Genomic DNA, 25,108 nt, shown 5'->3' with positions numbered 1-25,108 from the left:
CGAGACATTTTTTAAACTCAAAATTGAGCAGATTAACTAGAAATAGGAGAATATTCTATGATGGTTATTGTATTAAGTAGCATTTCTACACACTGGCATAACCATGTCTTGACTTGCTGATTTAAGCAATTATTTTGATAAAAGAAAGGCGTTTAAAAATAAAATATCCGGAAAAAAATATTATGTTTTGGGATGTATGTATGGTTGCATTTCTTACAAAATAATTATTAAATCCCATCTTATTTTCCAAGCTAGAGAATTTACTCACCTTTCCCCAACAGGAAGTGATGTCAGTGGAGGACGAATCTACATCCTGCTACTGCCTTTTGGATCCCTTTGCCTGCCACGTGCTCCTTGACAGCTTCGGGACCTATGCCCTCACTGGAGAGCCCATCACGGACTGCGCCGTCAAACAACTCAAAGTGGCTGTGTTTGGCTGCATGTCCTGTAACTCCCTGGATTACAACTTGAGAGTTTATTGTGTGGACAATACTCCTTGTGCATTTCAGGTCAGCTTTTTTTTTTGTCCTATAATTATTTTGGCATCGTGAAAGCCTGGGTATTGTTAAAGATCTGTAGCAAGAGAGAATTGTATTGCTGAGGTTCTGGAAAATGCACCCACGCCACTGGTTTTGCCTGGCATGCCCATCTTAATGCAAGAGCTGTGGTACTGTGTTATATCTTGAATATAACTTGGATATAACACCCAACACTGCTCCATCCCAGGAGTGGCACAGGTCATCATGAAGGGCACATTGGCTGCCCCAGAGAGAGGCTTCTTTAGTAGGACTCCTGTCTTGTAAAGTAAAGAAGTACAGTGAAAGTAATTAAACCCCATTCTATGATTTCTATTTTCTGTTCTTCCTCTGCTCTTTGCATTCCTGATCAAAGAGGTTCTCCAAGAGAAAATATGTAACAGACATTCATGGATATAATTATATGGATATAATTATATCATCTATTAATTATCGGAACCATGAGGGCAGTGATGGTTCAAGGTTCTGTATCTAGCACTGCTGAGTTCCGAGGAGGTGAAGTATAGGACCCTCCAAAAGAGAGAAGGGCTAAATTGACACATAAAGAGAACTTTGTGTGCTAAATTGTAAATAGATGAAGAGTTCAGAAAACAGAGATCCAAATGGGATAGAGGAGTTGGAGAAGAATTTGGAGGATTCATCACAAATCTTGATAGATAGATAAGATTTTGGAGGAAAAAAGAAATACGTATCATGTCAAGAAAAGAAAAGGACATTGGCCACAGAAACAACAAGAATTGCTATTGTTATGCAGGGGACAATGAGAAAATTGCTTGAATCAACAGAAGGTGGCAGTTAGAGAACAATAATTATAAATCATACCTATCACCAAGCGTTCACATTATATCTGGGATATAATTATATCATCTATTAATTATCAGGACCATGAGGGCACTGATGGTTCAAGGTTCTTTTCCACTTTGGGTGCTCTAATCATGTAAAATTCATTTTAAATTAGCTACTCACAAAGAGTGCAAGTTTATTAATAGCTGCCAGACGAATGCAGAAGTGCCTGTAAGCTTTGCCCGTATATAAATAACAGCTCTCCCGACACACCTCATTCCAGGCCCCTGCTATTCCAGCCCTGGGTCATTAAGTCCATTATGCAGCACATTTCCTCAGTAACTAGGCTTCAAGACACTGAGCTGGAAAACTCATGTTTACCAATAAAAGGATACGGTGACCTGAATCCCAAACATGAGCCAGCCAAGGTGACCTGTAGCCAGCCGGCAGCTTGTGCACCCAACACTGCTCCATCCCAGGAGTGGCACAGGTCATCAGGAAGGGCACATTGGCTGCCCCAGAGAGAGGCTTCTTTAGTAGGACTCCTGTCTTGTAAAGTAAAGAAATACAGTGAAAGTAATTAAACCCCATCCTATGATTTCCATTTTCTGTTCTTCCTCTGCTCTTCGCATTCCTGATCAAAGAGGTTCTCCAAGAGAAAATATGTAACAGGCATTCAAGAAGTAAAAGCTAAAAAGGGATGACTAAACAGAGAGGTACGTACTCATAACACTCCTGCTACAAAATTATTGCAAAACGCAGTATGACACAAGTTGGATGCTTAGTCACAAATGGTAAAGGCTGCATGCACTGAAGCAAACCTGGAGGACCTAGGAGGATTTCCCATCTCCTGCTCCTCTGCACAGCTCATCCTCAATGACTGTGGGGGGCTGTTTCCCACAGCTGCCCTGGTGGTCAGCCCTCAGATCCATTCTGGAATTTTCTCTGAGTAATGGCATCACTACCGACATGTATGCCAGTATGTTAGACTGTTGTCTTCAGAGCTCATTCTCAGTGGCTTTCGGAAATCTGTTGTCATTTCCTGTTGACTTTTCCCAGATTCTCTGGCAGCTCAACCGTTTGCAGATGAAATGGAACCATAGTGGAAATCATGAAATTGAGGCCCTAAGAACAGCTTTTCAAACTGCTATCTGATTCCTGTTGGTAATAAACCTTTCTTAGACAGTGCTACGGAAAACGGTACCCCCCCCCCAATGAATCCAGACATCATGAGTTCATCATTTAGAGCTTGTTCTTCAATTAGTACAACACTTAAATTTTGCTATCAAGAAATGTTTTTTTTAGTGGAAATGCATCTGAACCCTTTCATCAAAATCTGTTTACCTCTAGCGATGTTTTCCCTTCTCCTGTTATGTCAAATAAAGCTGATTTTTAAGGTTGGAGTTGGTTGTATTTGTTGACGGAATGTATGTGACAGCTGTTTGAGCAGCGAAGGCCATGCTTCCTTCCCGCAGGGTTCTCACAGACCGTCAGCCTTGCTTGAATAAGTTTCTGGCCCATCCTTAGATTAAAACGTAAATTGTAGCTTTTCTGAACTGAAACTTCCTAGTCCGGGAAACAACTATGTACTCCCCAGAATTAGTCCCTGGATTTTGCTTCTGAAAGGATCTTGCTTTATTGATTTTTTACCTTGCTCAGTAAGTTATGTTCAAGACCTTCTGTCCAGATTCATTTTGATCAGCTTAATATAGCAAGTCACCAGTGGAAACTTCTCCATGGCTTCATATATGGTATTTACATAGAAGGGAAAAAGATATGGTTACTAACCCATGGAAACAGTTTAACTTTAAGAAAGCCTTGGCAAAATTTTTTTCTTTAACATGGGCAGGCACCGGGAAATGAAGCCAGATTTCCAGCATGGTAGGTGAGCACTCTGCCACTAAGCCACTGTTGCCTGCCCATTGGCAAAACTTTTTGGACCCCAATAGGCTTTGTAAATTGATATTAGCTCCCCCAATTAGTGTGGTGTGAGCTGAAATTATAGCACACAATAATAACTCATTTGCCATAACTCTGATAGAACTGTGGCTTCTTGATCAAAATTAGTTATGTATTCTTTCATGGAGAATTACTGCAGAAATTGCCTATCTTGGTGGTACCTCAGCTGTCACTATCCTGAAATATTTGTAATGATTTGGAAATAGAAGCAAGCATGGCTGACAGCTGCCTTATTTACAGCGGTGCATCTTTTATATCTCAAATAAATTATAACAAATGTGAGTCCAAATAGAACTGTGTGTACTCAAGAGGGAAGCCTGTTTAGAGGGCAGGGCTGCATCTTTCATAGCTCACGGGGAAATTACATCCCACCCTCTTGTTAAGAGACCTTGCTAAAGGACCAGCCTCCAGCTCCAACTTCACCTATCCCCTCCGAACCAGGTGCTGCCAGGCAGGCTAGTGGCCCCACCAAAAAATATTCCTTTAGAGAAATTTCAGTAATTAAACAGGAAGATTCTGTTTTCAGTCTTGTCCTCTTTCCCCTATACCTCCTTCAGAGTTACTGTGTTTTTCATTTGCTTGGGGATATTTTATCTGAATAATAGTAGCAGTTTCTTTGAATGACAAAAACAATACTTCATACACCTTGCTTAAGACATAATTAATTTAATTTCAGATTCTTGAAGATTTGTTCTGATAAAGACATCTAAAACTGTCTCTCTGGAAAATTAAATCAGCTCAGATAGGTTTAAAAAAAAAAAATGAAAGGGAAGGGCCAAATAACTTCTTGTCCTTTCTGCTTCTGTGTTGCTGTAATAATTAGAGCTGCCATTTTATGCTAGTGTGTTTGATGAATTCAAACCAAAGGTTGAAGAATGGTGCTATATTTTGAAGCAGTAACATTTTAAGACCTTGTTTTTTGTTGCTGTGTTTTATTGCACACATGCACACACACACAAACAGCTCAGACAAACCTTGGCATCGGGAAAGGAAGGAATTAAGCACTTGCTTTCTTTAAAAAAAAAGAAAAAAAATACTAGTTTTTTCTCCTTGCCTCCCAGCACTCCTATTAAGTACCTCTCAGTACTCATTCCTTTCTTGGTTCTTAATGTGGATTTAGAATCTAATTTCAAAGGATTTCCTCCAGATGTAGTCCTTGTGTTTATCAATAATGAAACCTTGGGAAATATTGTTCATGTAAAGCATTTAAAGGAAAACACCACAGCGACATAATTTGTGTGAGTGTGTGTGTGTGTAAGTTCAAACAGTTTTGTCTCATAAATATGTAAATTCAGCCTGCCTGCTTTAGTATCCCTGAAGCACACCTGAATATCACTGCCTGTCTCATTAAATCAACATAAAAAGCGGAGAGAGACTCAAAGCACAAGTTTCTCCTGGCCACATGTCTAGGAACTACATGGCTGGTAGCTCCAATGTAAAATGATGAAGGAGAGAGACTAGTAAAACCACCATCCAGAGCTTTTATATCCATATTACATGCTGGAAACTAGCCAGACCCTATTTTCTAGTGTAATTAACTCAGATATAAGTATGGCAATAGAAGTACAGATTTACAGGAGATCCTTATTTCAAAGGAGTCAGAGAAGAGAAACTTGAGTATCAGACATCAGAGTTGGGGTGATAGATGCATGTGAGTGATACAGAATTATTTCTGTGAAGTTATTTGTATCACTGATTCACAAACCTAGCTGGCCATCAAAATCAGCAGAAGAGTGTTTAAAAATATTGATATTCAGACCAGCCCCTGAGATAATTCAACAGGGCAAAGATATGACTCAGAAGTCTGTGTTAAGAACAGTCCCTTTTTAAATCTTGTACTTCAGGAGTTTATTTCTTCAATTCTGAAGCTATTTGTGCCTTTGCAAATATATAAGTATAATGATTTGTGCATTACTGGACTTTTTCATTTTAATAATTAATTGGGCTTTTTTGCAGAATAACTCTAATTGCTTAGGATGTTTTGTAAGTTGATGAGACAATGTTAATCATTCATGGTTGGTTCAATATGCACAGATTAAATTCAGTAGGCTGGAAAAGCAAAAACAAGTCATGGTTGTATTTAAGCTTGGGGTCCTAGAGCTTTATTATAAAAGTGTCCTTTTATTTTGCAGGCATTATATGTAGAAATTCATTTTAAAATGTCCTGTTATTCTCCATTCTGCATTTCAGGACCATGTAAACAATACATGTTACTCTGGGGCAAGTCCAGAGTGACATATGTCATTCTTATACAAACATCTGCACTAATGAAAAATTATTTATGGGGCAGGACCAATAGTAGTCTGGCCTTGAAATGACTCTTATAAAAAGCCAGCATAGTATCAGAAAAGGCAGGATAATCTAGTAGAAAAAACACAAGCCCATGAATCAAGTTGCTCTGTTCCAATCTTAGCTCTACCACTAACCATGACTTGAGACAAATCAGTTGTTTTGTGGTGATCTCCATATTTTCATCTATAAGTAAGGTACTTGATGTAAAACTCCATTAACTAATGCAGCAATTTTGTATGGTTTCTAAGCTCTAAAGGAGCATTATTTTACAGGAAATAACTGCATGACCTTGAGAAAGTCACTTCATCTCTTGATCTCAGTTTACTTTGTAAATTAAGGACAAATTAGATTTAAAGAAAAGGGGGTACACTTAAAAAAGCCTAATTCAAATATACTTAGAATAGTCAACAGGATATTTGACTGTAACCTCAATATGGTTGAACAAACATCAAGTTTCTTTATTTGTACCATTTTCTAATTTTGCGCCAGAATTGCAAAAACAAGCTTGATGTATAAATCCCGTCTATCATTTTCCCTGGCCATGAATAAACCCAGACAAGGAAATTAGGTTGAAATAAAATAAACACCTTGTCCAAGACCACATTGAAACATGACCAGAACCCTCTATTTCCGTCCTCAGTTTCCAAGATGAGCACTCTTTTGACTTTTTGCAGGCCACAGAAGATTCTTATGCACCTGTGCCATATAAACTAAGGACTATTATCTCATGTAAAATGCAAAACCCCTAGCATGGCAAGCCAGTTCTCATGATTTGGTCCCTGCCTTACATTTTGATCGTGGCCACACTCTTGCCAACCTAACCTTATATCCCAGCTCAGTCTGGCTGCTATGCCTTTATACATACCCTCATACCCTGCTTAGTGACTAGGGTTTCCCCTCCCTCCTTTTTACCTGTCTAGGTTTTCTTATCTCTTATTTACTTATTTACCTCAAGGGTCAGGTTGCCTATTAGCTCCCTTTCTGGCCTCTTCTCCCAACTGGGTTTGATACCCTCTCTCCTGCCTTTGCCTCCAAGCATACATCTCCTATAAAATTTAGCATGCTATATGATAACCACATACCTACTTTTCTGATCCTCTCACTTCACTATAAGCTTTCTGGGACAGAGACTGTGTCACATCCAGCAGCTAGCTCAAGAACAGCTCTGGTGAGCACTCATCCATATCAAAAGAAAGACCCAGTGAACGGCATCTGCCAAAGACCCAGTGACTTATCCAAGTCAGCTTTGCAATATTTTTTTTATTTTATTTTATTTTATTTTACATGGGCAGGCACCGGGAACTGAACCCGGGTCCTCTGGCATGGGAGGCGAGCATTCCTGCCTGCTGAGCCACCGTGGCCCACCCTCAGCTTTGCAATTTAATTCTCTTTTGCCTCAATCTTGCCACTTCTTTCCACTGTTTTCAGCCCCTATCTGACACTGGCCACCATGTTAGTTTGGCCAAATCATAGACACTCACTGTTATTAATTACCTAGAGCTGTGCTGCCCAGTATAGCTTTTGCTAACCATGGGCAAATATTTGCATTTAATTAATTGCAAGGAATAATTCAATTCTATGAATTTGAAGTGCTTCATAGCCACTTGTGGCTAATCGTTACCATACTGGATAGTACAGGTACAGAATATTTCCATCATTGCAGAAAGTTCTGTTGGAACTTTCCCACTGACTGGAGAAAGTGACATTGTAATTGAATCATTTGGCCTTCAACAAAGTCACTAGCAACCTAGTAACAGTTTATCTCTACATGAAGGATAAAATCTAGGCAACTTCTTCGTAGTCAGAAATGTTTTATTAATATAATTCTATATATAGCCAAGAGATGGATTAGATAACTTCCAAAGCTGCTTTTCCTCTTTGATAATTTACATTTAAATTTTATTTTATTTATAAATCTATTTGTCTTTCCTCTTAGTCTTTTTTTAGAACCTGGGAAGATTGTAGGACATGAATAAAGGATTTCAGTTTTCTTATTTATCCTAGCTCTGCAAGGGAATTTTAAGTCAATTAATGGTGATTTCAAAAATGGATTTCCCACTAAAAGTCTCATAGTTTAACATTTGATAGAATACATTTCTGTTCTATTATATTACATGTCCTATCATGCTGTCCAATATGGTCCTAAATGTCACAAATTTGGCACCAATTAAATGGTTTATTCAATACAAATTTTGTTTGTATTAAATATAAATACTTCTTAGTGAAAGATATGAGTGCTAAGTTATTTAATGCCATATATTTGATTTCTGTCTTCTGACTTAAAACCAACATGATAAACAACTTACATTTTCTTGGCCTTTTGGTACAATCACTTTTATGAACAGTGCTACAAATAAACATGATGCATGCACTTTGTCACATTTATTTTGAGCCAAAAGAAGTCCTAGTGGATAATGCCTGTGTTAAAGCAAAGAACAATCGAACCAGAGTGAAAAGGAGCTGTCTCTCCCCTTATTGGGAAATATGACGATGTGTCAGATTAAATATGAATACCTCCTTTGATTGTGATCATATCTGGAGGAAATTCACACAGTTAGGGAACTCAACTATATTACAGCTTGCTTAGGGATGGGAAGATCTTTTAGTTTTAAAGAACAATTACATCTTTCTAAGAAAACTCTGGCTCAGATTTAGTCCCTAGTCTGGACCTTTGCAATGATATTGAGATGCAAAAGAATTGGGTCCATTAGGCTGCTTGTCCATTTCTGGGAGATACATTGCAGTAAGCCTGTGTATCCATAGATGGAAAATGTATCAGACTGGATGCTGCATTGTTGCTCCTTTTTGCTTTTCCCTTTCCTACAGGAAGTGGTTTCCGATGAAAGGCATCAAGGCGGACAGCTACTGGAAGAACCAAAGTTGCTGCATTTCAAAGGGAATACTTTCAGTCTTCAGATCTCTGTCCTCGATATACCCCCATTCCTCTGGAGAATCAAACCATTCACTGCATGCCAGGTACTGGCCAAATGAAGGTTTCTAATGGAAACAGCTTTGCTTTAACCGGCAAGCCTATCAGTCCCTGGTGAAGTCTTCTTGACTTCCTCCTCAAAAAGTATGGATTTAATTTCAAAACTGTCACTGAAATCTAACAGTTTGGGCTACGTACAGGGAATGGAACAGACTGTCATAAATCCAGAGGTTTCTAACAGGTGGAGGGGGAAAGTGCTTGTGTGTCAGGTAATGGGACATTTTTCTTCTCTACTGTTTGAATTGTTGCCCAATGTAGGTGGAAGATGGCAAAGTAACAAGCTAGAACAAGGTTGGTTTCTTGGTGTGTGTGTGTGTGTATGTGTGTTTTAATTAAAAGCAGTTCATTATGGGACATTGCTCGAATGATATTCAGGAATGAATGAACCTGATGTCTGAGAGATCTTGTAAAAGTGATGATTTGGCATTAGAGAGCTGTGACCTGATGGGAATAAAAGATTTTGTTTTTCTTAAGTGAAGTGCTTGCTGCCAAATGAGCCGGGCAAGTTGGGAACAAGAAAAATACAAATTGTGAAACAAAGAAAGCAGAATATCTCTTTAAATCCCTTTTATAAATATATAAAGAAAACATATGTAGTACTGATTATACGTCTCTTATTGGAGGTTTTGGGTTTTAAAAAAATTGCAGGATGTTTTAGAGCCTCTTTGAGCCATTTTAAGGGATTTTACATTACTTGCTTAGCATGTAAAGATCTCTTTTCAACTTATGACCCTGCCTCTGAATTCTGTGAAAATTCCCTGTGATAAATATTGTCATTGTAAGCAGCCAGCTAGTCTGCCGTCGTTCCTTAAGCCAGGGGCATCAGTGCCTCAGAGACAGGGTGTTTCTATGACTCTGGAGAAGCTTCGGTGGACTTATACTGACATGGTATCACAGAAAGATTTCAAACTTCTCTGTTCTGCCCATCAGCATAATCTGCAGAGCCCTGTGAGTTTTTTTTTTTTTTTTTAGCCTTTCCATCCTCTCAGTACTCATTTAACACACATACATGCACACACACAACATACAAGGTATGACAGCCTGTCAGAGTGGGAGCAAGCCAAATCACAAAGAGAAAACCCTGATTGCATCCAGAGAATTAAAAGCAAAGTTAAATCATCAACTCTTTCAACTTCTAAAATCTAGAAAATCTAACTTGGACAAGGCTACATTTTTCTATTTCCACTTTCAGACTTCTCTGTACCTTGGGGAATTGCCCCTCTCTGTACTGTTTTAGTGCATTCAGAGCAGCAAGAAGTGAGAATATCTCTCTTGGCCCTGAACAATTTTTATGGCACATTCAGGACATTTCTTTATGGGGAGAAGTTTTCTATGAATATATTTGATTGTTTATGCTCTTCAAGACCTAGGTGTCTCTGTTTTTCCAGTAAGCACTACTCAAAGTTTCTAGTCCAAATTGAATTTAAGGGTATTGTTAAAATAAGCCCTGATAGTCATGCAAATTTCTCCATATTAATCTTTATAGGTTATAAAGGCCTCATGTCACTGGATCTAATGCAAGTGACAGTCCAATGTAACTATTAAGTTTATTATATGGAGATAAAAATCTGATGAAGGAACCATTACCTTGCAGAAGCACTTACACAGTAATTCCAACATCAGAGATTCCAAAGACTGAACAGGAAAAGTTTGGAGGGTCAAGGGCCATCTGACCTCAGAAGGAGTAATAGGAACAGCCAAAGTCAAAGAGCATTAGCTGGCAAAGAAACCCAACAAGCTTAACCACTGGGACAGGCTGTGTGGAGTGGAGGTTGTGAAAATCTATAAATATTTGCCTTCTGTAATTCAGTATAATTTGAAGAATCCTGGAAGCCTGAGAAGCAATTTAATTTTCTCTGCACTAGTAAGCTTGCCACTGAGTTCTCATTTCCACTGCATTTTTCTTACCCACAAACAGCTTTCTGCATTATTCCTCCTTTCTTTTCGGCACTTCTGCCACCAACCCTTGCCCCATCATCACTGAAATCCCTCAGCTCATGTCAATGCATATTGTGCCTGGCTTAACGGCCATGCTCCGTTTGCTCCAGGCATTAGGTAGAAGCTCTTTGGGGAAGTTTAGTGTTCATCTTGTTTGAACCTCATGTAGAACATCAAGTGTACTGACACATCCAGGGTGGATAATCGAAAATGGCTTTTCATTAGGACCCAATGGTTAGGAACTAACACAGCTTTTTTCTTGTCATCTCAGCAACCTATTGTGGAGATGGATAATCACTCTGGTCCTGGCATCATTTGTAGGTGTCCCTTTCACCTGGAATTCTTCACCTTCCAGGTCATTGCCTGAAAGTCCTCTGGCACCCTTTGTCTCTTCATTTCTCTTTCCCTTTTTCCCTTCAAATAAGGATTCTGGGAATTGATATATTCCAGTTGGTACCCAAACTCTACCCTCCCAAGATATCTCTCTGTTTTCCTCTGGAAAATGTGGAGTTTCCCAGGAAAATATAGGCCTGGGAGGTAACCAGGCTATAGAATATTTTCCTTAACAGACTCTAACAAACTATATGACACATGTTTTTAGAATGATGTGACTTCAAGTTTGGGTTCATATGGCAGGACCAACTCGACTTTAAATCTTGTTGGTTTAGGTTCTGGAGGATTACAACTTATGAGATACTTTGCTGCAATCTTTGTTGTTCACAAAACTAAATATGGTGGAATGAGAGGACATGGAAGGCAATGCCATTTCTTAGGAGATCTATTTATGATAGTACACATTGACTCTGATTCAAAGAAAAACTGAGGCCTGCAATGCTAGCCCTCCACCCCGATCCCCAAATAGTTAACTATTCCCTATTTTCTTCTCAGGCTTTAAGGTTTTATTTACGACAATTAGGAATATGTTATTATTCCTTCCTTGGAATTAGCAACCCTCTTTGAGTAATATAACTCTGCTCTCAATAGGTTAATGGGCCTGAGCTCTGCTTCACCATGTTTCCCTTTATGCTTGCTGACTGTGAGGTGGAGAAGCTATAATAATCAGTGAACAATAAAATATCAATTTACTTTTAAAATCCAATAGAGCCACGTCTCCAAGAGCATCGACAAAGTCCATCCCCCTAACCTATATCGTTGACACCCCTTTTCAACTTGAAAAGTTAAAATGGGCATAGTCCAAATATCCCTAAAGATGGGGAGATGGATCAGAGGAGGAGGAGGAGTTACAACAGAGAAGACAGGATTTAACAAATTAGTATGATTGTGTAATCATTAAATTGATATTATTTTTCGTCTCCAATGTCTTGGAACAGCTAGAAGGAAAAACCTGAAATTGCAGAATTACAGCCCATACAAAACTTTGAAATCTGTCCTGCACCTATTTGCTAAAATGTACTTTGACATTTATTGCTCTTTTGTATACATGTTATATTTCCTAATAAAAACCATTAAAAAGAATCTAACAAAGCGCAAAGTCAGACTGTCACCTCCCTAGGATAAAGCAGCTGTCTCTTTCAGCATGCTTTGTATCTTGGAGGACCCAATGTCTGTCTCCTGCTAGGAGATGATTTACATTCTCTCCATCTGCTGGGAACCTAATTATAATGGGAATCAAAATGAAAACATTTCCGGAATTCTTTAAATACCCATAACTTTGTTACACTTTGTCCTACTATATTACTTTCTACAGAATTCCTCCCAGCTCAGTGAGCTTCCTGTTTTGCTTTGTTTGGTTTGGTTTAGTTTTGCAAACAAATGAAAGCAAAGATGATTGCCCTGAAAACATACTAACCACAGTGCTTCTAATTCCATTATTTTAAAATATTTTGTTGAGCAGTATTTGCAGCTGCTACTCAAGTCAATAGTAAAAAATTCTCCTTTGATACTGTCTTAAGATCAGATTTTTAAAATGTTTTGACTGTGTGTAGTGGATTAGAAAGAGAAGAGAAGGGGTTTAACACTGATTCTTATGTCTTTCTGCAAAGAAAAATTATCTTTGTGGTAGGCATTAATCTCTCACCATTCTCCCAGTTATTTCAGGAGAAAATACAGGGAATCTAGCAAATGATACTAGAGAAAATGCTTTTAAATAGGTGGCCAGTACCATATTTTTAGGAAGGTAAACATTACCTAGATTCAAGTCCATTGCTTAAGAGTTGGACGTTGACCTAAGCTGTTTCTGGCTCTGAAGTCCAAGAACTTGCACTACAGTGTAATGACTCAATATTCAGTATTAGAAAACAAAATCTTTGAGCTTAGATAGGTACTTTAACTATTGAGCCCTATGTTATGGTTACTCATGTTGAAGGGAATGATGCATCATTTCTGCAAAAGTTTACTAGTTTGGAGAAAAAAATTCATTTGAGGGCTAAAAAACCCATGAATGTAGAGTAAGGAAAGAGCAACGGATGACAGAAACCATTGACAGCCAGACAGAGGGCTGTGTTTAACAAGGAAGGCAACAGGGGTCATTTTGGATCCCCAAGCAAAGGAATCATATAATAAAAGCAGAGTTCCTATGAGATCTGATCACATCGGTGTCGCCTGTCTATGATTAAAAGCAAATGAGACACAACAACGCAGGAATAGCTCAGTGGTAGAATTCTCACCTGCAACGCGGAGACTCCAGTTTGAATCCCATAGCCTGCACATGCAAAAAAAAAAAAAAAAAAAAAGTAAATGAATGAAAAACAATAACACTAGATACTTAAAAATAACAACCTACTCTTCTTGGTTTCTCTCTCCAGCTCCAAGCTCCAACCCTCTTTGATAGCTCTGTATAGTAGAGATGGAAGGTAGGAAGACTGAGTAAGTAACTACAGTTGTGGAATTTTGTGCAGATGGAAAGGAATTCTTGAGCATTTAAGAGAAATTACTTCCTTTCAATTGGTGGAAGGCTCCACCAATCAGAACTGCCCTCTGTTTCGGTGTCTACTAGGAGGGAAACAGAGGAAATTCTAAGGAAAACGTTTTGTACAGGAAAAAAAGGGGGAGAGAGGTACCATAAAAGGGAACTGTGCTGTCTTGCTGGTTGCATGAACAGTTGGGCTTCACCCAACAGCTTCTTTACTGACTATTAACTTAGTGCTTCTCCCAGGTTTTCCCCTAGATCACAGCCCCTTTGTGGAAACCACTAGTGGTACATGTGACTGTCACCCAGTTGTAATAGTTTTTAAGAGAACTTCTTCAAATCCACTGGAGTTTCATTAGGAAACTGTTTCCCTAATGCATCTGACCATTAGCAAGAATACAGAAACCACTCAAGGGGTTTCAACCAGTGAGAGAACTAATTAAAAGGATTTATGTATTTACAAAATCTTTGGAGGAACTAAGGTAACCAAAGTCTGGAGAAAGCCACTAATGATAAAAGGAAATCAGAAAGTTCAGGAATTTCAGGAAGCTGTGACAGCACTGATGCAAAGGATTCTCTGGAGAATGTCTAGAAATATGTCTCAGCAAATCTCAAGTACCATCTGCCAAAGCCTTTGGGCCGGCCTGCTACTGTTAGAGGAGTAGAGATCACTTTCGCTTCTCTTGTACCTTCCAACTCCAGCATGACTGCCTCTTGTCACCAGAATTGAAATTCGAACCCTGCTGGTGACATAGTCTGTGAAATGTACAGTCTTTAGGCTTCACAGAAGAGAACCAACAATAAGCTTTCTCTGTGTCCTTATCCCTACTTCACGAGACAAAGGTCCACTTTCTTCCCTTTCGTTCAGGATTAAGTCTGTATTTCTTACTGACATACTTGGTATGGGGAAATGTTTGATATTGTTTTCCTTCCCTCTAAGCCTGGCTCTCCTCTTTTAGACAACAACCTAAAATGCATAACTTAGAGCTGGATCCCCTTGGGAAGTATCCAAACTCAAGACCTGTGAGACTTTCTGTAGAGAAAATTAGGAAGCAATGAATGCAAAGAAACGTGCAAATTAGAACACAGGAACAACCGAGTAACTCATAGTTTCTCAAAGTGAATAGACTGAATTTTAAACCCTTGGTCATTTAAGACATGGTGGCTCCATCACTAGTCACACTGTAGAACACCAAATGTCCAAATTGGATACATCCTTCACTACCTTCCAGTTTTAGTAATTGGGAAAATTATATTTATAGCAACAGGTAAAGAAGCAAATTAATGAGATGGGAAAAAGATTTTAAAAATATATAAAAACTGAGGGTGAGGATCCCTAGAGGTTGAACATGGTCATTGCCAGGGTCCCAGCCAGATTTGAAGAGGAAGGAGAGAGTTTTTACTACATGTAAGAATATCAGTAACAGACTGTGTTAGTTTGAAAGCTGCTGGAATGCACTACACCAGAAATGGAGCAACTTTTTTTTCATTTAATAAGTCACAAGTTTTCAGTTCTAAGACCATGAAAATGTCCAAATTAAGCCATCAAGGGAAATATACTTAACTCCAAAGAAAGGGCTGATAAAGTCTAGGGTTCCACTCTCAGCTGGAAGGGAACATGGTGATGCTTGCTAGCCTTTTCTCCTCATTTCGTAAGGCTTCTTCAATGGCTTCCCCAGGGTCCTGTCCTTTCTGTTGGCTCTGTTCATTCTGGTGGCAATAAAGCTTTTTCCAAAATGGTTTCCTCTTAAAAGGCTCCAGTAAGCTGCCCCACTTTGAATGGGTAGAGATGCATCTCCATGGAAACCATCTATTCAAAAGTTACCACCCACAACTGGGTGGGTCACATTCCCATGGAAGCAACCAAGAGGCTCCCATCCAGCAACATTGAATAAGGATTAAAGAACTTGGCTTTTCTGTGGTTCACAACAATTCAAACTGGCACACTGACTTCTCACATTATTATAAGGCTGTGTGCCCAAGCACAGCCTAATGGGCAGCAAACATTGGCTAATATTGGGAAAAGGGTGATCTATAAATTTTAGAATTCCTTCTTACCTCATTTAATAAAATTAACTTTTTTTCTTAATTATCTGTAAGTCTCTTGAGAGTGGGGACATAATTTAATTTCTTAATGTTTTTCTAGTACCTACTATAGCATCTGACCATTAGCAGGAACCATACACATAAATATGGAATGGATTACCTGAATGAATGAGAGGTTAGCAAACTAGACTACTCTGAGGGTGGCCTAATGTATTAATTTTTTGCTTCATATATTAGCAATATTTTGTGAATTTTCTGCATGAGTTTCTTGCAGGGTAATAAGTTCTGGTCATTCAGTTCCTTAGCATAATTTTCATTTCACTTCAGGCTTTAGAAAGGAGGATGGACAATAGAAATCTTCTACTGGAGAAATATTTTTAATGGACAATAATTATGATTAATTTTTGATGGTACCCTTTCCAGTTGTATGTGTCACCAAATTGTATGTGTCACCAAGTGAAATCTGAGACCTTGTAGTGTGGTTTTGGAATTCAAATGTTATCACTTGGAATTGACATTAATTACTTTTGTGCAGCTTGGCATATGTTTGATCATTATTTCTACAATTCCACCAAAGTCGCTTAGGCAATTATTCTGCTGCGATCACCATCAACATAATTATTGCTATTAAGTCTCTCCTGTTCTCTGCTCATCTCAGCTGGGCTCTGCCCACCATACCCCTCTTCTCTCCCCCATCTCCCTGCAGGAAGTCCCGTTCTCCCGTGTGTGGTGCAGTAACCGGCAGCCCCTGCACTGTGCCTTCTCCCTGGAGCGTTATACGCCCACCACCACCCAGCTGTCCTGCAAAATCTGCATTCGGCAGCTCAAAGGCCATGAACAGATCCTCCAAGTGCAGACATCTATCCTAGAGGTGAGTCCCGGGTCCACAGGACATTTGACAATGCTTCCAAAGGAAAATAAGAATGACAACACTACACCTTTCTCAGCTCTACACTACAGACTCCAAAAGAGCTACCAAAAAAAAAAAAATCGCATTAATTCTTTTATTCCACATTACTGATAAGGGAAACTAAAGGCTTTTCTTGAGGCTGAGTATTGAGTTGATCTTCCTGCAGGGCAGGGAAACCACCCATCAGAGAGCCAAGCCTCTGTGGATGACCTTTGGAGATATAGCTGTTAGAGGGCTTTTTATACCCAAAGCCACAAACAGTTCCATCGCCCACAGTAGGCATGGATATCAGCTGAGATTCCTTGTGGACTGAATTCAGATGGGACAGTTGAGACATTCCAGAAGGAGGCACAAGTTTGCCGTTGGTCTGCTTTTCTGCTGGTTCTGATTAGTTTTCCAGGAGGCATTTGCCCCATTTTGGTCTTTGAGTCCGTGGCTCCTTACTCTTATAATTTCTAATATCCTTCATACCCTTCTGTACGTCCACATTTTCATTAAACCTAAGCCCGTATAAGATGGGCAGGGTAGATATGAATTTCATTCTGCCACATAAGGAAACAGAAGTGCAAAGATGTGAAGAACCTTATCCAAGATCATATTGCTGTGAAGGGGCAGAGTTAAAATGAAAGCCAAGGGAGAATGCAATTGAGAACTGTTGTAAAATGACACCTGGCTCTCAATTTCCCTGAAGCACCAAATGACTTCATGATTTTGAACTTGAGTTTATGGAGTAGGCAATAGTAATCCTTTCTCCATGATTATTTGGGGGAAAAGGGAGAGAGGAACAGAGGCTTAGCGTCAGCAGAGGGGTGTGATTCTTTTCCTTAGCGATTTTGAGATAATCCCTGGCAAATGAAAGAAAACCGATGTTATATTGCTCACCTCTAGGATGGATGGATGGATGCATGAACGGATGAATATTTCACATTAAGTTAGTCTTGGTAAAAGGTTTGACAAATTTATGTATATACAGCTCAGTTTCAGTTTGTGGTTTCAACTTGTAGCCTTATAGCATTATGACTTTTTACTATTCTCATTTGAATTCGTTGTTTATGCAAAATGGGTAGTGCTAATTCCCCAAATAGTTCTTCTGAAGAGTGGATGGCTTTGTAAAGGATTGTGCCTCAAAATTGATGGCTGTCTTAACTGACATGTTTATATAGCATTTGCATTCATTATTGCCAATTAGTATTATGTGCTAACGTAGTTTTGAAAGTGAAGGTAGATTCTGAAGCCTAGGGTAGGATATTTTTAGAGTCTCTTTCTTGAACACTCATGGCATATTTAATACAATACATTTCAAAGTAAAATAAGAATTTTAGAAAGGTTTTAAAGTATAAACAAAAGGCAAATCTAAGAAGAACTGGTATTCAGAAGCAAGCGTGAAAAAAACCAATGGAAAGAAGGTTGGCTGTTTCGAATGCAAATTGCCTATAAATGTCTGCTAACAGGTCAACAAAAGAATTCCAAGTTTAAAAAGTTGTTTTTTTTTTTGAGTTATGCAGATTTTGGAGTGCAACTTATTTGTTATTGTAGGATATTTATGCAAAGAGGAATATGTTAGATGATAGAGTTAGCATACCCTGGTATCTTTGCCTATTGCTTAAATAAATTCTTGAAGTGTATGAGGAGAAATATAGCTTAAAAAGCACAATCTTAACTCTCCAATTCTTTTTCTAATACTTCACAATTTTCGAGTCACATGGAAATACCTCAAAAAATTGGCATTATAGTACCTCTTGATAATAGGAGGCAAGAATCAAAATAATATTTAGATATGCAACGTTGGGCTGCATTCTCCCAATTCTTGGGCAACAGCATTTTAGAAGTTTTGCTAACCCTTTTGATTCTGTTAAGGATCATTTTATTAATTTATTTCAGTGTTACTGCAGAAATTAAGCCTACTGTATCTCCACTGCTTTGTAATAAACTGCTTTTCTTAGACAAGTCCAATTTGTTATTATTTTCCATGTCAGAAGGAAACCTTTGAAATCCACCATACATTGGTTACTGTCTCTCAGGTTTTCACATGTGTTATTTAGCCATCACAACTCTGTGAACTCACTGTTAACTATTACAGTTGTATATTACATCCAAGGGGCCAATCTTCTTACCAAGGTTATGGAACTACTTAGATGGGAGCCAGAGTTTCAAGCCAAGACTTCAAGACCTATGTCTTCACTATACCTACACTGAAATGCTTTAGGATTTCAATTAGGGTAATTTAATCAGAATCTTAACTGCAGGCCTTGCCCTGACATATCTTCTCTTTGGAGGTATAGTTATTAGTGACCAACAACCAAACAGCATCAACAATTTTGTCATTGAGTACATGCAAGTATGTGAAAATTGGGTAGCTCCTTCTTCAAGATTGCAGAATGATTGGAGGTTACCATTTGTGTGATAGATTAGAACACATTTATTCTATGGATATTTAGGAATAGAATGGGTATCCTACATGTAAAACAACCTGCAAATAGATGCCTTGATCAAAAGATCATTCAAGGTCCTTCCAACCCCAGAGTTATCTGACTCCTGGGAAAATAAATCTGATGAACAAAATAAAATAAAAATAAATCTCTATCTGGTGATAAATCTGATGAACAAAACCATCTTCTTCTCCCAAAAAATGACTTGGTGGGTTTTTGTGGTAGATGGTTCAAGCTGAAATGAAGATATAGAAAGCTCTGAGAAAGTTCTATTACTAGGGGAGAAGACAGGATACATTCTAGTGGTGGTTTGATATCAATCAATGTTAGGTATAATAGTTAAATTATTAGAGTACATCACATTTCATGGCCATTAGATTGAAAGTAAGTGCCTTTAGGTGGCTTGAATAAGTTAACGACAGCTTCATTGATTAAAATCAAACAACATTAATAATAAAGCACTAAACCTTTTGAAGTTTTCAAAAACTATCTTTGAAAAGTTTCTTTTTTCTGTACTGTTTACACCATCTCTTCAATCACACACACACCCCTACATGTTTAGTCTCAGAAGTCCAACTGCTTATCCTTACTTTAATGGATTACATTAGTGCCAATGATTCATGAATTGACAATGGAACCATGTGAGGTATAAAGTCTACATATTTTTAACATGATATGGATTGTAAATATTTAAATCAATACAGTTATCATCCTCACTGAAGGCATTTAATTATGTTTTGCATCACATCCATCATTTCCCTTCATGTCTCTTATCTAAATGGTTTCCAAAAAAAAAAATGCAATCGTTTATCTCATCCTCACATTTAAAAATTATATCAGTGACCAAGGTAATATACCTTTCCTTAGAGTGGCCATTTTTATATGAGTCCTTAGAAGTAGGTTCATTCCCCTTAAAGTGGACCTACCTGAATTACCCAGTGATTAATGCAAGCTGATATTTTATAAAACAATAGTATCACCAGTCTAAATATTAGAGACTAGAGCAAAACAATTTTGCTAACTCTGAAAAGAAGGGAAAAGTTTTTCCAAGAATTTATTCCATCATCCCTTATTAATGTGATATTATTCAATAATTTTTTTCTCATTAGAAGCAACTTAAATGGGAATTTTGCATGTTACAATTTTCCCTTCAAGCAATTCTCTTATCTTTCTTCCAAAAGTAGTGGAAGTTGGGGGAGGAGGGGTGTCAATTTGTTACAAAATAGACAGACTACTTGGAACTTCTCATTGATTTACAACTTCTAAGCTAACCAGTTAGCACCTGCTTATCTCAGATGTGCAGAGCATGAAAACCTACTGTCACTCTGCAAGTTTAATTTAACCAATCCGAAAATGTGACGTATCTACACGATTCTTATTGCTTGGCCCAGATGTCTTTTAGAATGCATCATAAATGTTACATAAAGTGACATTCTTATGCATAAAAAGTATTCAAATTTAGAAATTTATGAGTGAACTGGGACCTCATTTATTAAAGTATAGCATATAGAAAAACTACTTAATTTGAGACTCAGTTTCACATAATATTTTATTCACCTTCAAATAAGACCACTTTGTCCAGCTTTTTTCTGAAACTGTCTTGTACCAAGGTGGTCTTTTTATTTGCTAACAGTAAAGACAGGGCTTGGCCAACAGCTCACAAGTGCCATGAGGGCTTTCAAGAGCCAACTGTCTGTCTCTTGAGATCCCTTGGCATGACCATGCTCAGTGTTTTCAGTTCCATTGGAAAGCTACCTCTTCTCCTGTTACCACCCTTTGGTGGCATTTCACAAAGACAGCTACCATGTTACCTTGGAAAGAATCCCCTTACCTTTCTCCCCCACCCATCTCTACCATATCCTCAAGTCAGGAAATATTCAAGGAAGGAGGTCTAACTTGATTTGCATTTTTAGAGGCTAGGAGAAGTTTTACAAACTATGATAAAAAACGATGCATCTTGTAACCTATTTTATGTAGTAGGAAGCTTGAGTTGTTTATTTTACAATGATGTAACATATTGGCACAGAATTGTCCCCTCTGCCTAGAATAAACTATCCACCCAATTTTTACTCACTTGATGCTTGCCCATTTGCCAAGACTAACTCAAATACCTCCTCCTTAAAGCCCAAAGGCACTCAGGGGGCATTTTCCTTAACCCCCCTGCTCTGAAGGGCTTGTCTGGAAGCACAACAGCGTAGCAAAATCAGAATTGTTTTAGGTAATAACATATCATAATTTTAGTTTTGACCATGTCACAAACTACCTGGGTGACCTTTCTGGAACCTTTCTGGTGCCTGTAAACTTTCAAAAGACTGACTAAGGAACTGAGGCTGTTGAAAGTTACATAGAATCCAAGGTCACTAAGCCATAGGAAGTATAGATTCAGACTCCAGAGTGATGCTTTTCTGAGTCTAAAACCCACCGAGGCTTTCAGCTTATAGTTGTGTGGGTCTGGGGCACTAACAGAGAGGGACCACCATGATTGAAGACATTATGTTGTATTAGGAAGAAGTGAAATTGGAAGAAACTTTAGCACATGAATCTAAGGCTGACAGAGGTTCTAGTTCCTGAAGGCAAAAAATAGTTCCTTAAGCCAAACTTGGACCTGATACTTGGATTTCCTTGTGTTTATTTTCCTACCATTATATAACATATCACCATGCATTTGTCAGCTTAAAACAACACCCATTTCTACCCCCTACATTTGACATGACATTCAAGGTGGAAGTCTCTCTAAAAACGTGGGACATGTTTCCCAGGCGTGAGTCCAGCCCTGGCATCATGGGATCAGCAATGTCTCCCTGACCAAAAGGGGGAAAAAGTGTTATAAAATAAGACATCAGAACAGTGAGATTGTGGCTCAGAAGGAGAATGCAGAGGAGGCATTCTCACCTGCCATGCCGGAGACCTGGGTTCGATTCCTGGTGCCTGTCCATGTAAAAAAATAAAATAAAATAAGACATTGGTGGCAAAGAGAGATCAAATAGAGTCAAGAGGTTATTCTGGTGGCTACTGTTATGCAGGCTTTAGTTAGATAGTGCTAATTGCCATGGTTTGCTAAACCTCAACCAGCATCCCTCCTGTTAACTCATAAGAACACCTAGGGCTCGAAATGAAACGCAATAAAAGTTTCATGCACTAAGTTTGCTTTCCTGGAATCTATAATTTCCAGAGGGTTCCTAGGCTTGATAAATACTAAACCCCAGAAGAAATAGTCTCTCCAAGATTATCAACTAATTACATCCCCTTATCCTTTAGTGTTGACACCCCTTCTCATCATGAAAATGTCGAAACAGGCATTGTCTAAAAACCCCTCTAGATTAGGAGAAGTATCAAAGGAGAAGGAGAAGTTACAAAAGAGAAGATAGGATGGATTTAACAAATGAATATGATGCCTAAATCATTATATTGGTATTTCTTTTATCTTCCAGTGTTTTGGAGCAGCTAGAAGGAAAACTCTGAAACAGTGGAATGGTAACCCAGAACAAACTCTGAAGTCCGTTCTGTAACTACTTGTTGAAGTGCACTTTAAGAATTATTGCTTTTTTCTTCCTGTTCTTCCTTTTTTTTTTTTGCATGGGCAGGTACTGGGAACCGGACCTGGGCCTCCAGCATGGCAGGCAAAAACTTTGCTGTTGAGACACCATTGCACCGACCTTTCTTCTTTTTATATATGCTATTTTTCGCAATAAAAGAATGTTTTTTAAAACACCCATTTATTATCTTAATAATAAATTTGTCAGAAATCCAGAATACTCTGGACCCGGAGCATAGCTGGATTCTCTGCTCAGGGTCTTGCGAAGCTGAAATCCAGATGTTGACTGGGCTGGGGTCTTGTCTCAAGCTCAGAGCCCTTTCCAAGTTTATTCAGGTTTTTTACAGAGCTCATTTCCTTGAAGTTTTAGGAATGACATCTTTGTGCTCTTGCTGGCTGTTGGCCAGGGGGTTGCTCTCAGTTCCTAGAAGTCACACTCAGGTATTGGCTGTGACTCCCTCTAGAAGCAGCTCACAGAATGGTTGTTTGCTCTCTTCCAATCTAGCAGGAGAGATGTTTCCTGAAAAAAATGCTGCCTCTTGTCTATTAGTAGCTAACCTGATAATATCTCTCTTGATTAATTTAAAGTCAACAGATTAGGCACCTTAATTACACCTGTACAATCCCTCTTCCCATATAACATGTCAAAAGCACCGGATTCATTCAATTAGATATTTTTAAGGCCTTACAGTTCTGTTAGTCCACATACATTTATCAGCCACCTTGGCCACTCCAATCTGAACAATTTTTGTGCGATTCATTTGGTGTCGAGTGTGATGATCTAATTGCTACGATGTACAATAACACAACCTCACTCAATTGCTCTAAATTCAAATTGGGTAGACATCATTTCAAAGGCTGGTCTGCATGTTATCCCTGCTTAATGGCTGGCTTTTATTTGTCATAAGCAATTTAATTCCAAAACAAAATTGAAAATAGTTACTATAGAATCATGCACATTTAGAACTAGGGGGAAAAATCAACTTTAAGATTGTTAAGTCAAACAATTTTCCTTTGTAGCATTCTTGACACTTTAGCCAAGCTTATTCATCTTTGGTCAGTTATGACTCTCAGAGAGTCATTATAAAATGTGTCATTTGGTAACTTCTTCCTACTGATTCTAGATCTATTCCTGAAAGTCAAACAGGAAAACCTAGGCCAGCTCTTACCTGACAGCCTTTGGGATGTCAGAAGCAAGAAACTGTGACTCCCCTTAATGGAAGAAGCTGTTGTTAATCTTCAGTGACCCAAGATTTATTAGACTGCTAGAATGTGTCATTACTATTTTAGAAAAAAGGGGAACTTTTCAATATATTTTATAGAGTCCACAACAGGCAAACATTGTGTGCCTGTGTGTTAACCCAGATTTCTTTTCTTTTATAAAATCATTGATCAATAGTACTTTCACTTAGATCTGATCATGTTTCCTCATTTTGTCTACAGAGTGAAAGAGAAACCATCACTTTCTTTGCACAAGAGGACAGCACTTTCCCTGCACAGACTGGCCCCAAAGCCTTCAAAATCCCCTACTCCATCCGACAGCGGATTTGTGCTACATTTGACACCCCCAATGCCAAAGGCAAGGACTGGCAGATGTTAGCACAGAAAAACAGCATCAACAGGTAATTTGGGCAACGTTGAAAGAGTTTACTAAGAGACCTTTGAAAAGAAATCAAGTGGGCAGTGTGTAACCGTATGGTTTCTGGGCTTCGATACCTTTGTGGAATCCTCTGACCCCAATGCATGCATGACTGTGCTAAGTAAGTGGGAGAAAAGCAAAAATGTGACATGGTGTGTGGTATTTCCTGTAACCCCATTCTGCATTTGGAGACATTATGGAAAAGTCGTGCTTTGATCCAGGTTCCATGTCCAAAGTCACTAACTGGGCTACCCAAATGGGGGCTTGGACTATGCATGTTGATTCTTTTGAGCAATGAGGCAGTAGATTCTTCAGCCAGTGGTACAGACACAAAGAAGCAAATCTCTCACACCCCACCCCAATATTGGGTACACTTAACCATAATCTATCCCCTAATGGGTACATACACAGCCTGCAAAAGTAACTTCCTAAATATATATATCTTATATATATAAAAGAAGTTTGATGATACTAACCCTTAAGGCTGAAGCCAGAGGATATTAAATAAGCAAAAGGGTTTCAAGGCACTGCAACTTAGCATGTTGCTTAAACTGACACTACTCATTGCTGTGCTAATGTTAGAACTGAGTTGATAACAGGATAGAGAGCTTCATAATGGACTTTATTACTCTATCTGGAAAAAAAAAACAACAACAGTGATGAGCTTCCCTAGGGAGTCAGTGATAGAGCAGATGGGTCTGGGCTCAGCTTGATGGGTTGCTGGCAGGGAGAAGGCATGAACAGGTAAAATCTCCTCCTCTCCTCACTCCTCCACCCCTTCCCCTGTGTATCCGAAAAGAATAGAAAAGACAGTAAGTTTTTGCCAGAACCATTTTATTCCATTTCCCTTTAAAAAAAAAATTCTTTCAAGGCAAAGCCTTATCTTCTTACTCTTTGGCTTGCTCTGTTATTATCATTTTGCATTCTTTATTTTCATAGACTTCCTTACCTGAATCTTTCTTCATTGAAAGGGAGGTAGACATCTGCCAAGAAAGAATAGAGTGCCATCTCTGTTTCAAAAGGGATCCAGAATTCAAAAATGAAGGGCCCAGTAGAAAACAATTTCGTTTGTCAAGGAAAGTCGAGAGAGAAGAGACATTGTGACAAGAGGAAACTGAATTTACAGAGACAGGCAGGACCCAAAAGAATAGACACATTCTTGAAACGGCATATATTGGAAACG

The 25,108-nt window shown here is 38.6% G+C and overlaps 1 protein-coding gene across 8 annotated transcripts in view; it reads left to right on the top strand.

The window, feature by feature from the left end:
• The window catches only part of UNC5D (unc-5 netrin receptor D), a 523,673-nt gene that overhangs the window by 486,795 nt on the left and 11,770 nt on the right, over positions 1-25,108 (top strand). For all 8 annotated transcript variants that reach the window (XM_077144160.1, XM_077144158.1, XM_077144159.1 and 5 more), the window contains 4 exons: positions 282-509; positions 8,397-8,546; positions 16,119-16,283; positions 23,730-23,908. In XM_077144160.1, coding sequence (XP_077000275.1) covers positions 282-509; positions 8,397-8,546; positions 16,119-16,283; positions 23,730-23,908 — 722 coding nt within the window. The remainder of the gene's footprint in view (positions 1-281; positions 510-8,396; positions 8,547-16,118; positions 16,284-23,729; positions 23,909-25,108) is intronic.

Source organism: Tamandua tetradactyla, chromosome 26 (genome assembly GCF_023851605.1).
Source record: "Tamandua tetradactyla isolate mTamTet1 chromosome 26, mTamTet1.pri, whole genome shotgun sequence".
NCBI lineage: Eukaryota > Metazoa > Chordata > Mammalia > Pilosa > Myrmecophagidae > Tamandua > Tamandua tetradactyla.
The sequence above is the reverse complement of the archived record's forward strand: the minus strand, read 5'-3'. Positions and strand labels throughout refer to the sequence as shown.